This window comes from Centropristis striata, chromosome 19 (assembly GCF_030273125.1).
Source record: "Centropristis striata isolate RG_2023a ecotype Rhode Island chromosome 19, C.striata_1.0, whole genome shotgun sequence".
Lineage (NCBI taxonomy): Eukaryota > Metazoa > Chordata > Actinopteri > Perciformes > Serranidae > Centropristis > Centropristis striata.
Window position 1 is genome coordinate 11,141,375 of NC_081535.1, and position 14,507 is coordinate 11,155,881.

At 39.2% G+C, this 14,507-nt stretch overlaps 1 protein-coding gene across 2 annotated transcripts in view; it reads left to right on the forward strand.

Annotated features, from left to right (window-relative positions):
- The window catches only part of bcr (BCR activator of RhoGEF and GTPase), a 108,479-nt gene that overhangs the window by 82,492 nt on the left and 11,480 nt on the right, over positions 1-14,507 (forward strand). For both annotated transcript variants that reach the window (XM_059357797.1, XM_059357798.1), the window contains exons 6-15: positions 79-139; positions 260-312; positions 1,270-1,410; positions 10,013-10,134; positions 10,496-10,661; positions 10,764-10,883; positions 11,237-11,312; positions 11,466-11,570; positions 13,480-13,554; positions 13,971-14,068. In XM_059357797.1, coding sequence (XP_059213780.1) covers positions 79-139; positions 260-312; positions 1,270-1,410; positions 10,013-10,134; positions 10,496-10,661; positions 10,764-10,883; positions 11,237-11,312; positions 11,466-11,570; positions 13,480-13,554; positions 13,971-14,068 — 1,017 coding nt within the window. The remainder of the gene's footprint in view (positions 1-78; positions 140-259; positions 313-1,269; positions 1,411-10,012; positions 10,135-10,495; positions 10,662-10,763; positions 10,884-11,236; positions 11,313-11,465; positions 11,571-13,479; positions 13,555-13,970; positions 14,069-14,507) is intronic.

The window sequence follows — 14,507 nt, forward strand, 5'->3', positions numbered from 1 at the left end:
AACCATATTGAACTGTTTTTTAAAGTACTTTAAAAAAAAGGGGTTTCCTCTTTAAATCTAACTTTTGTCTCCAAACAGAACCTAAAGGTGAGGAGCCCCAAGGACTCTAAAGACCAGACGGCCAAGAACTCTCTAGAAGGTCAGTCGCATCATGCTAGTTTATTACTTAATTCTATGTAATAAATCAAAATATGTACATATAGTATATTATAGTAATGTAGTCATATAAACAATTGTTTCTCTTCTTTTTCATGTACAGCGTTGTTGTATAAACCAGTGGACAGAGTGACTCGCAGCACTTTGGTACTTCATGTAAGTAAGAGTGACATCTTAGTAATGTCACAACACAAATTGAGGATGTTCAGTTTTGCTTCTATTGCTCACAAATTAACCTGAGAATGCATATCACAGGTGGTAGATACCCAACCTTGCCAACATTGTCACAATATAAAAAGTCATTGTTTTTTAATTTCAGCTATTGCTCACAAATCTCTCTGCTTTCTCCGTATCACCATCTATTTCCTCCATCAAAACCCAACTCACGTCTCAATAAGGAAATAAATATATTTGTAATTCTGAATAGTTAAAAATAGCCAATTTCTGCCAAGGCAATGCAAAAAAGATCTGGTAAATCATTATAATAACAAATTGAAAAAAAAAAATTGCAATCTCAAAATAATTAATCATGAAAACAATATTTAAAGATAAGTTATTCATTATTTTATTTTAAAAAAATGTAAGCTATTTTGATACTAAGTCATTATTTTGATAAAGTTTCTCATTATTATGACTGACATGAAGTTATTATTTTATTTACTGGTGGATATGTGACAGGTTACAGATTAGGTACAACAACATGGAAAGAGAGAAGTGCAAAAAGAGATTTGGGTTTATTACAATTCACAATTTTTTTTTGCTACCTATGGGAACTTTTACTTTCAGCTTTGCGTTTCAGTAAAAATGGTCATGGGTCGAAGGCAGATCCTCTGCTTGTTAAGACCGTATTTATACTTAATTTTTCAATTTCCTGTATGGATTCAGGGCTTAGTTTATTGCATCTATGAAAAGGTATTATTCAAAACATTCAAGTTATTCTGTTTTCAGCAGTGTATGTTAGGCAGGAGTTTACCCAAGAGGGTGACTGCACTGTTTATGCATCAATTAGCTGAAAAGAAAAAAAAGAGAGTAGTGTACCTGAATGACCAATAGTAATATGTATTAGTGTTGTTTTACCGAAACAAAGTAAATATTTCTCCGTCTGCCACCCAGGACTTACTCAAACACACGCCCACCAGCCATCCAGACCACCCACTTCTGCAGGACGCCTTGCGGATCTCCCAGAACTTCCTGTCCAGCATCAACGAGGAGACGACGCCCCGACGGCAGTCGATGACTGTCAAGAAGGGAGAGGTGAGTGTTCAGATGTAGCCCGGTTTTATACCTGATTGGCATGCTCTCGTCCAAACAGCTGATAGGCAATATGATCTGTGACTTGGCTCTTGTGTGTACGAATTTACCGGATTAAAACAAAGTAGTTTGGGTTCACTCAAACACCTTACGGAAAAGTTCAGCAGCAGAAAGAATTTTCATTTCTGTGTTGTTGTGGGTTACAGTGGCTTTATGGAGTTGTGGCTTAAAATGGTTTTATATTGTTTTTTTTAGACTTAAAGCATACAGTGGAAACCGCTTATAGTGATCATGGTTACAGTGATCAGCTACTTATATCAATCGAAAATTGGGAAAGAATTGTTCCCATACAGCAGCTGTTTCACCGTCCTGTTATGTTCGTTTTTTCAGGAACAGCAATATCCCGGGGCATGTTAAATTATCCAAAAGAGTCAGAAACTAAAATCCCAATAAAAATGGTTTATATTTCATTAATAACTCCATTACTAACTATTTCAATCCATATTTAGTGCAATGGTGTTCTTTACCTGTCACAGATTATGGTTCAATCGGATAATAGGATAATTCACAAGTTTTTTTTTATAAAAAATGCATGTCAAAACTTTTTTATGTACATTGGAAAGACCTACATATAAAATACAATGGTTTTACATGACATTGATTTTTTTTCTTTTTTTTTCTTTTTATGAAAAAATACTTTTTTTTTTTTTACTTTGAATTGGGTCAATCTGACCCACAACATAAGAGCAGGGTTAAAGGAATTGTTTCTAGAAATCAAGTAGTCCACTTAAAATGTTTATTGTATGTATGTATCATTTAAAAATAAAACTATGGTAATTCTAGATTTTTAGATATATATTTTACTTGGATGGTACTCTAAAAATTAAAATTGGTTAAAATAATAATTTGCCTATAGTGCTCGATTTAACGTGATCACTATATAAGAGGTTTCCATTGTACAAAGCACTCTTATTTCCTCCCCTGCTCCACAGACAGGTGTTAGTAAAAAGATGCAGTCATTTTTTTTCATCAGTTTAACTCTTTCCAGCTCTGGTGCTGAGCCTGATGATGTCATAGCCCCGCCCCCTAAATGACCATGAAGTTGCTGCCAAATGAGTGTACAGGAGCCGCCAATCTGCAGCCTAAAGCAGAGCTCATGCCCTTATATGGTCATACCAGGGTTGCCTATGTGAGAGTGATTCTCTGTTTGCTCTGCGTCTCTCTGGTGGCTTCCCATCCCTCCGTCTCCCCTAACACACACACACACACACACACACACACACACACACACACAACCTACCCCCCACTGTCTCTGTCATCCCCGGAGATGACTTGACGCACATGAATGGGCACCTCTTGATTGATAGCTTGCGTGACACTGCCGTACATAATGCCTTGTAATGAGCCACCGGTCTGCTCTGACTGGCAGATTCCGAGTTAATTATTCATAAATGGAGGGTGGGAGCGAACGAGCGAAAAGGCTGAGCCGGCTCCTCCCTCTGCTCACAGGGGGGTCATTACCGCACCCTTTCCACACACACACACACACAAACACACTTTCCTACTCCCTGTTCCGTTCACCAGCTTTCTTTCTCTTGTTTGCCTTTGAACATGCACACACACCCGGACACACACACTTCCCCTCCTATCTGTCCCCGCAGGCCCCAGTTCCATCCCAGTCCGACCAGGCCTCCACACCAGTCATCAAATATTTATAATGGATACATGAAAGCAGCACATGGAAATCAATGGGGCTCATTATTTTGTACCTTAGTGTGTATAATATGCCCGAGGTTTTTGTCTGCATTCATCAACTGCGCTGCAACATATAACTCGCTCTAAAAGGCCGTCGTTACCTTGAAAGTTAAGAAGCTGAGTTCCTGCATTCAATTAGGAGGATGATGCTTAAACCAAGAGATGGCTTCAGCAAAAAATAAAACTTGAATCACTTCTAGTAGACAAGATGTGTTTGTAATGCTGCTTTAATATCTGAAATTACATAAAACGATTAAGTAATTTTGAATTACCGGGTGACCAAGTCAGCACATCATTTAATTTTTACATTGGGCCTTAGTAATGGTGATATATTTTACAGAATTAATGAGTTATTTTATGTTATTTACACTTTTTATTTTACACTTTCTTTTTTAGTAAAGGTCCCATATTGTAAAAAGTGAGATTTCCATGTCTTTTTTGAGTATAAATTAAGGTCTAGGTGCATTATAAATATCAAAACACTCAATCCATGTAGAAATGGATTTATTCAGATACTGTGCCTTTAAATGAGCCTTCAGGACTTCAGTAAGGATGTGATGTCACAATTATACTATGCAGAGGTAGAAAGCTGTTACCGTGCCGTTACAGTCATTCCCTGGCTGACATGATGGGCTAGATGTTAGAATCAATGCACAAACAAGATTACAGAAAGTAATGGGCATACCGCATAGGCGTCAACACACAGACCTTACAAGTAACAAGAAGTATTTCTAGCGCAAAACGTTTTTTAATCTCACCCTAAATTGAGGTTGAAGTTTTGACCCTTGTGTAGCGCACCAGTTGCGTTCGGTGGGTACATTCTAGCTTCTTCCCAATGACGCTGAAGACATCCTGAGGGTGTAGATGTGGAAGATCCAGAAAAACTGACCAGTCAGAGCAGACTGAGCTTTTTTGGGATTGGGGCTTAAAGAGACAGGCGCTAAAACAGAGCTTTTCAGTTTATGCAGTATGGGAAGAAATAATGCTTTAAAACATTAAAGCATGTAAATATGAGACCCCCACAAGAAACCCCAAATACAAGTATGAACCTGAAGATGAGCATAATATATCCCCTTTAATTCACGTGTTTGCAACATGAACACCATTTAGTTTTAACAGTACCGATTAAAGCAAGCAGAAACGTTCAGATAGCACAAGTGATGCCGGGCCAAATTGCTCATTTATGATCTGAAATGTAGGTTCTTCAGGGGGCCGCTGAAGTGTCACTCTTACCCTCCATGTGTACACACTAGCGAGTAACCTGTGGTTTGTTCAGTGAAGGCATGCAGGAGCAGAGCAGCACAAGTGGCCCCCAGAGGCCCCGGCCCAGCCAGATGAGGGGAGGGGACAAACAGAAGCTGCTTAATTAAAATGCAAATGATGGCACTGCCTAAATCTCAATTCACTTCCCTGCTCTGCTTTGTTTGCCTGTGGGAAAGATGCGCTCCTGATGTGACTGTGTGTGTGTGTGTGTGTGTGTTTGTGTGTTTGTGTGTTTGTGTGTGTGTGTGTGTGTGTGTGTGTGTGTGTGTAGAAATGCAAACCACTTTCATCCGTCTGTACGTCTGTCTTCCACTACACAAACTGGTCCCCATATGCACACACACAACGAAAAAACACATGAGCACAGAAATGCCCCTTGAAGCGTGGGCTCTAAAAATAAACATGGATCTTTTTGTAAATTCATGCCATTACTCGTGCACACGCTCTCAGCAAGGCTCCTCCAGGAGATGGTCAATATTTAATCTGCGTTCTGTGCTGTCAGCGCGCTCTGCCTCCCGTCGCTCTCCTCCTGCGATGGTGCTGCTGATGTTCCGGTCAGCTATTATGAGAAATAGAGAAAGTCACATTTTCTCCTACTGGCTGTTCAATATTATGAAAATGTCATCTGATGCGCTGAGACAGCTGGTTTGTTAAGGATGTCTTTTTGCCCAGTAGCAGAGCAAAGCAGCAGTGTAAGCACATTTTAAATTCATCAGATTACTGATGGAGGGATGAGCCTCTACTGGAAGATGTGCCTGCATCCAAAGATACAATGATGAACCTTAATTAAAAAAGAAAAAAAAATATCTGCAGGCGTTCAGCAAGTTCATTGAATGTAAAAAAAAAAAAAAAATCAAACTCATGACAAAAGCGTTATTTAGGCTATTATTTATATTCTGATTCTAAAGTGAATATTCATAAAGTCTGATTAGATGGACTCAAAACTTTTGTTAATCGTTTTTTAATTACAGATTTGAATGTACACGTTAAACAGATGCTTTTGTGTCGCAGTATTGAATGATTTTCATTCACACAGTTAGAAGCCTGTAAATATCTTAGCTAATTGTTACCCCTGTCCTTATTTTATCTCTTTATCATGAGATCAATGGACAGGAAGATTATCACTGAGACTTGATGGGCAGCATAGTGTCTCAGTGGGACATTTAATGTCTAGTTCACTAACCTAAATGTAAAGACAAATCTAATAACAATGTTGCAGACCCTTCATTATAATCTCCATGAGTCAGCATTATCAGTTAGAGTACTTTGTGGATAGAAATCTGAGATAATCTGCTGTTGTACTTTTCTGTTCGATAACCAGGAAAACAGAATTTGTAGAGAAGTTCCACACTAGATTTTGAAAAGAAGATACCATGCTGCACTGGCCTCTGTGGGTTTAAGGTAAACTGTGAGTCTCTTGAATCTCTGACCACACCCAACATCATAGCTGGGTGTGGTCTGTTGTAACCACAGACAACTGGTGATGTAGCGTGGTACCACAGTGCCACGCTGCATCACTGCTGCCCAGGGTGTGGAAAGAGCATGTTCCCACCAGCTGGCTGGACAACCTTTAATATTGGACTGCTAGGCACAGTTACTCTTTGAAAATAAAGTTAGAAGAGGAGCACAGAGGAAACAAGCAATAATACAAAATAAAAATAATTTACAGCAAGAGTGTAAGGTGCAGCATTAGTGTAAATCTGTGACTCGGGTACAGGATTAATCTATTTTCTTATTCTTTACAGCCACCATGAGGTTTACATTTGGGGTTTGAATTGAATGTCTCAGACATTAAACTTTAGAACAGATATCCATGGTGTCCAAATGAGGAATCCTAATGACTGATAATGATAACTGAACATTTTCTGACTTTTCATCTAGCTGCACCAGCAGATCAAAGTTTTCATTTGTCCAGAAAAATGTCTCAACATCTTCTAGTTCCAAATTTCAGTTTTTCTCCAAACTGTACTTTCGTTTATGACCAGATATCTGCCAAATCAATGACATTTCCTCAGCCACGTTTTGTGTAGTGCTATAACTAGCTAATTTTAGCATGCTAACATGCAAAATCAAGATGGTGACAATCACAAACATTACACATGTTATTGAAACTTACACGGTAACATTGTTACCATGCGTATGTTAGCATGCTGACGACAGCATTGAGCTTACTGCTCTGCTTTACATAACAGAGCTGCTATAGCATGGCTGTGAAGTCTTTTAATGTGTGGATACTTCCATTAGTAAACTTCCATGTAGTTAATTGGGTACACTATGTGCTTGCGTAGTGCACATATAGTCTCTAATCTAACACTGTTGGGCACTAACCAGAAATAATGATCACAACAATTTTCATTCACAAGTTATTTTTTTGGCCATTTTTTGGCTTCCTTTGACAATGAGAGATACAAAAGTGAAAGGGGGAGACAAAGGGGAAGGCATGCAGGAAAGGTCTCCAAGGGGGATTCGATGATATTGATAATAGCATTTGAGTGCTTCTATTGTACTTTAAAAAATGTAGTAAAATCCATGTTGAAGTATCCTTGAGCAAGATACTGAACCCCAAATTGCTCCCGATGCTGCGTTCATCGGTGTGTGAATGAATTCCCAATGGTGGCAGCTGGCACCGTTTAGGGTAGCCTCTGCCACCAGTATGAATGTGTGTGTGAAGGTGAATGTGAATGTGAATGTGAGGGTGAATGAGCGCAGTCTGTAGTGTAAAGCGCTTTGAGTGGTCGCAAAATGACTAGAAAAGCGCTATATAAGTGCAGGTCCATTTACCATTTCCTTGGCTGCTATTGTCAAAAATTTGTAATACCTCCCCTTCTGCTACATAGCCGAAATAGCACCACTGACGGCAATTGTCCAGCATTACACACTGTTTGACTGTTATGAGTACACCATTCAGGTACTGATAGCGCACTGTATTTTGCCATACTTTTTAGTGTGAACACACTTATGCACACTTAAAACAGCAATTATACTAATGGAAGAACACAAATTGTCTGCAGTGTTTACATTTTACATAGGAAAGTTGAATCCTTATATATTGGCGTATATTGACTGATGGTGTGCTGGAAACCAATGATTTGATATACATGTACAGCTTCACAGCTTCAACTCCAGTATTCCATATTCATTCAGTTTAATGTCGTGTTTGATTAATATCCAAACTAAACGGAGCAGAGTGGATCAGTGTGTCATTCTCCTGTACAGTACACGTTCTAAATATAGACCGACATGACAGCATGTAGATTGACGGACGTAAGGCGAGATGGAGCCTTGTTTTATATTCTAGTTAGAAAATATCCTCAGGGGAATTCATGGCATGTGGAGATGTACCGTTCTTGTGGCATCAAAGTCTCCAAAACTGAACTATGGAGAGTGAATGATGGACACTACAGCGAACACTCATCACAAAGAGCAATTTCATCATATCTCAGACTGCGTTACAACACAAACTGGATCAGGAAATTAGATGAGTTGTTGTGTGTGGTCTGAACAGAACAGATGTAGCATCCCAATTTGCCATATAGACAGAAGGCAACTCATCTGGAAGTTATCTATCACAGGTCGTCATCATTGCAGGCTTCATTATGTAGCTGGTAATGAATAATTACATCCACCACTGGGAATAAGACTTGTATTAGATGCTTCGTACGAACATGATTGTAAGTCTGCTGCAGGATTTTCACGTGTGCTTGTAAGTGCATGTGCATGAAGAAATGCCTTAACAACAGATCACTGCAGTGGAGCTGTGTCACATGGTTCAGTATCAGCACAATAAGAAACTGCGGCATGACATGTATTCCATCGGGAATGACTCTGTCTCTCTTCTTGCTGCTTTCTCTTTCTCTCCATTCTCTTTCAGCCATTGACTTTCCCTTTTGATGTACTCTCAGGCTCTCTCTGTCTTTGTCACCCTCCCTGCACCCTCTCCATCATGTACGAGCGTTAACACCGAGTGACACAGCATGATCCTCCTCTTTGCCAGCAGATGTCCAGTCAGGTTTTGTAAGCGCAAAAAAAAAAACCTCTCCTACACAAGCATCAGCTCCACTTCAGTGTGCTCTGGCGGTGACAGTAGCTGTGTGGTCATGATGGAGGGGGGAGGGCGTAGGGATGACGGTAGGGATGTGATTGGTTCGGAACAAGTGTGATGTCATGCTTCATGGCCTTGCTGCCAAGGTGTTGTAAGATTGGTTATGTTTGCCTCAGTCCTATGAGAAAAACTGATTTTGTTGATAATGTAAAATGTGCATTAAGAGGCTTTTTTGGTGAACAAGTGTACTTTCTGATTTAATGGTTTGCAGAGCAGCAATAGATGGACTATAAAACCCCTTATTCTCTGCATTTTGTAAGTGTTATAGCCCATTAGAAGCCATTCCCATTTATCTGTTTCTTACCAAATAAGAAAGCTGCACCTCAAGTGTTGTGAACTAAAAGTGCCTACTTGATAACACCACTTAACATTAAATGAATTGCTATCTATTTGATCTATTTATAGATATCTATATATTTATTTGCAAATGTTTTAGCCCACAAAATGTATTTGCGCTTTTATATTTGAGGTAATTACCTGATATTTTTTGTTTTAATTACAATCAAGCTAAATAACTCAGCTTGAAACTTGCAGAATAATCAAAATTTAGCAAAAACACACAAACAAAAATAGACTTTTTTAAAATGACTTTTTCCACACAAATTGGGTTTTGAAAAAACGGTTGTCTTACTGTGATTTTATTTTCATTTTTCAGATTCACATTTTTTAAGAATGGTTGGAACCTTCTTATAATTTCTGCAAGCAAAAGAATGAAAGCACAACTTGTGTATTTACACGTCTCTGCTCCCTGCTGTTTGCCTGCTGAGTTATAACACAAAATGTCATAAAATGATCTGAGTTTTTTCACAGTAAACCTCTCCTGCCTAAACGTTTATACCCCGCACCACAAGTAAAACCAGAGTTATGAGCATGTGAAGGTGGATCGTTTACTACTGAGCTGTGGTTTGGCATCACTTTGCTCCCTGTTATTGTTCTAAGTCCATTCTTGCAAATGTGCTTTTTGTTTGGAAAATGACATCACTGCCCCCTTTTGGCAAATGACAGTATTACACATCTCATTATGTAGTCTGACATCAGTGATTCCCAGTGTGCAGTTACCTCATTCATTCTTCTATAACCTGAAAACTGATGCTTATGCCAGAATATGACAAAGACATTAAGGAGGCGATTAGTTTAATTCATGCAATTAAATACAAGAGCCTCGACACTTTGTGGGAAATAACTTGGTTAATATTCAACGGAAATTAGCAGGTTGCACATGAGCTTTGTCACTTATGACTAAGAAGAGCAGACATTTTTAACAATGGAGCAGACAGTAAAACTAAAATCAAGCCTCCATGCCTTCCTCCTCACCTCTTCTCCGTTCTGTGTTTTGTCTCATCCACGTTTCTTGCTGGTAATGTGGGAAGAGGAGAGAAGGGATAAAGCTTATCTCTGACACAAAGGCTCTACAAACTAACTCTTTCCCGTCCACAAGTTGTAGCCGTGTCACTGACCCATCCCTGTTGTGTGTTGTTGCCACAGAACCGTCAGCTTCTGAGGGACAGCTTCATGGTGGAGCTGGTGGAGGGAGCGAGGAAGCTGCGACATGTCTTCCTCTTCACTGATCTGCTGCTCTGCGCCAAACTGAAGAAACAGATCGGAGGGTAAGAAAGAACTACATAGAGTATCAACAGTTTTCATGTAAAAAAACCCAACAACAATAGAGTTGACAGCATTGGTATTATACAGTAGAGTAATATGTCCCCAGATTTATCATAAGTGTACAACGCTTTATTAATAGTGTAAGTGTACAAGTCTAAAGAGAAAAAAAAAACGGACCCTGGGGAGGGGGGTAATATTTTGAGAAAAAAGTCACAGATTTACAAGATTTAAAGTGGCAAATCTTCAAGAAGAAAGGTGCAGATTTATGAGACTAAAAGTGGCAAATTTGCGAGAAAAACCTTTCCCATCTTTCTCACTCACCTTTCACCATCTATTCCCCTCTCCTTTTTCCTCTCACTGCAGTAAAAACCAACAGTACGACAGTAAGTGGTACATCCCTCTGACCGAGCTGACCTTCCAGGGCCCCGAGGAGACCGAGCCACTTACCATCCCACAGGTCCCCGATGAGGAGCTTGACGCAATGAAGGTCAAGATCTCACACCTGCGCAGTGAGATCCAGAGAGAGAAGGTAGCGTTGACACACTCTCTCACAAGATTTTATACGACTTCAGTGTAAGTTGATCGAGGTGAGGTGTCCCACAGTCAAACGTTTTCACCTCTGTGATTTCAGAGAGCCAACAAGGGTTCAAAAGTCATCGACCGTCTCAGGAAGAAGCTGTCCGAACAGGAGTCTCTGCTGTTGTTAACGTCTCCCAGCATGCCTATCAGAGTCTACAACAAGAACGGCAAGGTGGGGATACTCATCATCCTCCTCCTACTGCTCCCCCAACACTCTTCTTCTTCCCCGTATTTCATCTGTTCTTCTCATTTTACTACATTTTTGTCATCTTCTGCTTCATTCCCAGCACAATATTCCCTCGCTGATCTTCCTCAAAATTCCCCTTCATCTGTCTCAGGCTTTCTTGTATCAGCACGGAGCTGTTTGATATCTTCCATCTGTTAAAGCCAGTCGGATGAGAATTCACGAGTTTAAATTTTAATATTGCACAGTGTATTTGCACAGATGAAGCATTTTTCAGTCTGCATCTCCGCCAGATAAATCTGTGATGAAATAACAGGCATTTTGTGTGTGTTTGTGTTCAGGGTTACAGTTTCCTGATTTCATCCGACTATGAACGTGCAGAGTGGAGGGAGATAATGAAGGAACAGCAGAAGAAATGTAAGTGTCCCAGATGTGTCTAGTACAGAACATCACAGGCACTGGAGAGATTGTAATCAAAGTATTTGCATCTAATCCAACAACTTTGTGTTGGAGAAAGAGAAACCGATATATGACGTCATTTACGGTCTATATTTACTGTCTTCCCTCAAGGTTTGAAAACTTCCTCTTTGACTTCCATGGAGCTGCAGATGTTGACCAACTCCTGTGTCAAACTGCAGACTGTCCACCACATTCCCCTTAGCATCAATAAAGAAGGTAAGCTACTAATGTTTCAACAATTTTCAAACCCAGAGAAACCTCCCATTTTAATTTTACAATATTAGACCAATTCAGTGGACAGCAATATGATATTGCCAATAACCACAAACTGCCGCAGTTTAAATCAGGAGCCAGTGATCGAAATGAGACAATATTTTATGCCCATTTAACACAACCTGTTCCATTTATGTCAACTTACAAAGAAACTATTGAAATATAATTTTACTATTTTGTTTCTGAGCTCTTCCAGATATTTAAATGAAAAACAATCCATTCTTTTTTTACTACAAATAATATAAAAAGACCTTCTTTTTTCTATAAAATGCCACATTGCATTTAAGTTCAAAATGTTTTTATGTGTTAACTGAAAGAGCCTGTGATGATCTTTTAATTATAAACATTCCCAAGATACGTTCTATCTGTGCCACTTCCCAAAACTAAACAGGGAGATAGTCAAATATTAAAGATGGCGATATGCATCAATGTTTGGGCATTGCATCGATGCAGTTGGATCGTTCACCTATTAATTAATAAACGCTCTATATCAATGTGTCATTACACCACTAGGTGTCATATCCCCTTTGTGCATGCGTCAGCATTGTGTTTGTCTACAAGAAGCTGTCATAAATTTACTTTTTATCTAATTTAAAGCCACATTTTTACAAGGCATATTTTAAATCTTAGTCATTTTTAACTATATATTGTAGGAGTTTAGTTATCAGACTTCTAAGGGCGCTTTCACAAGGGCTGGAAATCTACTCGCACTATTATTTCTTAATGGTTGAAAAGTTGGTGTGCAGAAATGTAAACACGGAAATAAACAAAGCAACATGGAACCGTGCGCAAACCGAGTATGTTTGATTATACCGGCCATAATCTGCTCTGTTGTTCACCAATCTAACCTGGAGAGAAACGCTCAGAATATAAAGGCTCTGGAGAGACCCTCTCTGCAAGTGGTCTCGGACTGGTTGTTTTGGTGCACACCAGGGTACGATTGGAGGTTCACAAGCAACCAAACGAACCGTAACAAGGATTTAACCGCACCAGAGTTCGATTAAAACGGATTAAATTTAAGAGGAACAAGCTGAGAAAACGTTAGCAGCAGCCCGGCCTACAGCCTCTCTGGAACGTTTTGTGTCTGCCAGACATCATAGGAGAAACACTGATTTTTAAAATGAAACTACTTTATTCGGTGTTCTTGCCGGTTTTAATCATCGGGTCCGTTTATTTGGGAGAGGACACCTCTGCGGATAATTCGGCTTCCCGGTAAAAAAACCTCCTGAATGATGAACACTAAAGGAATCCTATCTGAGAGAAGCTGACCATAATGGTGTTGAAGACATAGAAGAGGATTACTTTATTAATTCAACATCTCCTATGATCCTGTTCTGTTTCACAACAACACCAAACTCTTGTCTTTTATTTGTGTTTTGATTGAGAGATCTTAGCAGCAGAAAATCACCTATTGTGCACTTATGCTGTTCCTTACAATGAAGTCGTCCTTTTCATACTCATCCATGAGCAAAATAATTTTAAACAGTTACATTATGGATTCAGTAACATTAAAAGCTGTTTGGTTCTCTATGTAAAGATGTGTGGTTACGCTTTCACACTTGCTTGATTTCACCTTTTTCCTGCATGCATGTCTTGTATGGCAGCTCTGTAAAGAACCAGGAAATGCCAGAAAAATTGCCACTGGAAAGAAATAATTATCATTAATAGTTGTGCTTCAGATGGGAATAGAAGAGTACACAGAGGTTTAGGCCACATGTTCTATACTGTACAGGGCTGTTTTATCCCTTCCTTTCATGTTTGATTCTGCTCCAAAACAAACAGAGATCTGCATGCTTTTCTAATTCCATCTCACTGTCTTTTTTTTTTTCCTGCTCCCTGACTGTTTTTCCAGAGGATGAATCCCCCGGTCTCCACGGGTTCCTGAATGTAATCGTCCACTCTGCCTCCGGCCTCAAACAGAGCTTGAGTGAGTCACTCACCTTCAGCCTTCATGCACAAAACAGAAAATACAGATAATCAGACGAAATGAGTTACTGAGAAACCACGGAGCAGTGGAAAACTCTGTTTTACAGTTTTTTTTCTGGTTTTAGGAACTATGTGTTCCCCTCAGACTTAACTTTCATTTTAGATTCATCTTTGAAGTTTCACTGCTAACATTTCTGTTAAATTTGTAGGAATTCACATTTTAACAATTGTTTGTTTGGTTTATTTAGGAGTCTCATAACACCTGCATTAACATTTTGTGAAACATGACTCTTTCTTAATTTGCTTTTTGGGTATAAAATGTTACATTCAGCCATTTCAGTTGCTACTGTACTTCACAAAGACCCCTTCAGTTGGCAAACATATATCATGTTTTTTCAACCCTCTCCTCTTCATCAGATCTCTACTGCACATTGGAGGTGGATTCCTTTGGCTTCTTTTCAAATAAAGCCAAGACGAGAGTGTATCGATACACAACTGAACCCAAATGGAACGAGGTACGAGACTGACACAGTACAAGCATTTAACTGTAGTGTACATATTTCCAGTTATTTAAAAAGGCCCTGCAGAGTCTGTATTAATAGAAGAGTCAATGATGAGTCAATGCTGAAATTTGACATTTTTACACTACAGTTGAGTACAGAAATCTGAACTTTGGAGAAAGCTAGGTGCTAACTTCTTTGTTCATTTGTTGACATGTTAGATTTGATGGTTTTTACATGGGGAATTATGGATATCTATTTTTATCACTCCATAAATCAGAAAATACTGGCAACTGCCAACAAAAAAATCAAGTTTTGACATGTTTTGGGAATAAAATGTGACATGAATCAGACTATGAATAATATATGACCAAACTTAAAAGCTTTTCAGTTTTGTGTATATAAGTGCTGCTAAAGTGAGGATCAATGGCTCGGAGCATGAGATTACGAAAAC